The sequence below is a fragment of the Buceros rhinoceros genome, unplaced genomic scaffold (assembly GCF_000710305.1).
Source record: "Buceros rhinoceros silvestris isolate BGI_N320 unplaced genomic scaffold, ASM71030v1 scaffold5846, whole genome shotgun sequence".
NCBI classification, from domain to species: Eukaryota; Metazoa; Chordata; class Aves; order Bucerotiformes; family Bucerotidae; genus Buceros; species Buceros rhinoceros.
The window spans coordinates 10,618-12,840 of NW_010416834.1; the positions used below are offsets into that span (position 1 = coordinate 10,618).

Here is a 2,223-nt window from a genome sequence, read left to right on the forward strand (position 1 = left end):
AACCCCCCAAACCACCCCCCCATCCGCAAGGAGACGGGGGAGCTGAGGAAGCGAAGCTCGGTGCTGGAGCCAGGGCCACCTCTCCCGCCCGCGGACGGCTGCACCCTCACGCGAGCTGCAGCACCCCTGGCTTGGCGAAGCCTGCTCCGGTTTTTGTGCCTGATGAGGCACCTTTCCTTATCAACAGCGTTTGTTTGGACAACAGAGGGCAAGGTGGTACGTGCTCAGGAATGCGGTCACACTTATTTGCTTTACGCTGATACTAATGAGGTATTTTTATATTCACGGTTATTTCTAAAATCTCGTCTACATGTAAGAGAGGGTTTATATATATTTTTATATATATCTATATTAAATCCCTGTCTATAAACTAAACTGACGCTAAGCCTCTGCACCCCGAAGCAAGCATGTGTGTGAACACACAAACACATGCTCCGAATCATCTGCTGCCAGCTCCCAGAGCCATCACTCCCCGTATTCACCAGGGAGGAGGAAACACCGCAGATGGCTCAGGCCACGCTGTCCTTGCTGCCCAGTTCCTGCCACCTGAATTACAGACTCGGTCACAGCGCTCAGTATCTGCCGCGTGAGGAGATGGAGGGTTGGTCGTACACGTGGCCGAAAGCCTACAGCTGAACGGTGGGTCTGCGGAGTCCACGAGTAAGGGCACACGTTTTGCTCGGTTTGGTTTTTGCAAATCGGAAGAAGATGGATTTAACATCAACCCCCAGCACAGCAAACCTCAGAAACAGGGTAGCGGTTTTCCCTTGCATTTCTGAATAATCGGGAATTCACTACCCTAACGGAGCGCGGTGTCAGTGATAAAGTCCCACTCGGGACTTTGGAAGGAATCTGCTCCCCACGTATGGGAAGTCTGGGCTGTCGATCTGCCTGTCCACGTGCCTCTGCCAGGGAAAAAACAAACTTTGCGTTTCAGCTAGTGCAACTTTTTCCTCGTTAGCACTTCAGACAAAAATCCTGGAGGGGAAATCTTTGTTCTTTTCAACAAGCAAAACCAAAACACAAGATCTGGCAGGAATGATGCATAAAATTTTATGCTGAAAATAATTCAGCGCCTCGATTAGAGAAGTATGACAATAGGTGTTTGTTTCCTACTTTTCCCCCCTCCAAGGCAATTCAACATGAACTGGAAAGGCAGCCGTGGACCCATGTTTCTACAGCTAACGGAACTCCGGGTCTTACCTTCTGGGTCATCTCGGATGACCAGGAGGCCGTTCCTGCAAACCACCTTCCCAGTGGAGGCATCGATAAATATCAGGGAAGGAATGTTGGAGACTCTGTACTTGTTCCACAGCTTCAGCTAGAAAAGAGATCGGGAGGGGAGAGGAGAAGGGTAAACTTGGCAGCAGGAAGAGGAAGACCTTGGAGCGTTAGCACCTTTCGGACCAGAGGTCTGCGCTCAGCAGAGAAACACAGCTGGAGCTTCAGCAACGCGTGTGAAGGGATGTGAGGGCATCTCTGCAGAGCTGCTGGGCCAGCCTGGGCCTCCAGCGCCCACGGAGACCTGCAGCACCAACACCATCCCCTGGGTACTGCAGGCCAGACCCACTGTTTGTCTCACGCCTGTGAGCACAGGTAAAGCTTCCCCTCCTGCTGTATTTGCCTCTTCACAAGTAAAATGGGGATGATGTTTATCGTACTTTGAGGTCTTTGTTTAGAAGACACGGTAAGCATGAATCCTTTTAATGCCACTGCTCTGAAGCAATCTGTAATGCTTCCCTGGCAGCAACCTCCCCTCCCATTTCAGCGTTCATTAAACAAACCAGCAACCCCTGCCAAGAGCCAGCCACGCTGAGAACCAGCCCAGCACACAGAAACACGACTCTCCTGCCACTGGGGCTTCCCAGGTTTCTTCCCAGGAGCCGACGAAGGGGTTTGAAATCAGCAGTCCCTGCCGGCCGCGGACAGAAGCCTCGCGGGCGGTGATGGCCCAGTCTACACGTTGCTGTCTGCTGGTCACTATGTTTTGCAGTGAGCTCAGCTCCTCACAACGCCGGTGACTGAACACTCTGGGCGTCACACAGTCCTGGGTTGACATTTCTCAGCATGTGCTTCTGGCACAGGATAATCTGGAGCTTAACCCACGTACAGAAGCTTGCCGGGACGGGGAGGAACAAGACGACGACAAGCTGCTGGCACGGCGCAGGCTGCAGGTGTGGGCTGGCTGTGGCTGGGGGGGACGCGCTCCCCCCCCCCCCCCCA

At 53.2% G+C, this 2,223-nt stretch overlaps 1 protein-coding gene across 1 annotated transcript in view; it reads right to left on the reverse strand.

Annotated features, from left to right (window-relative positions):
• Positions 1 to 1,321, reverse strand: part of NXN (nucleoredoxin) — a gene marked incomplete at both ends in the record, with an annotated part of 11,835 nt that extends 10,514 nt beyond the window's left edge. The window contains one exon of the mRNA XM_010137950.1: positions 1,204 to 1,321. Within this exon, the coding sequence (XP_010136252.1) occupies positions 1,204 to 1,321 (118 nt within the window). The remainder of the gene's footprint in view (positions 1 to 1,203) is intronic.
• Positions 1,322 to 2,223: the final 902 nt, after the last annotated feature.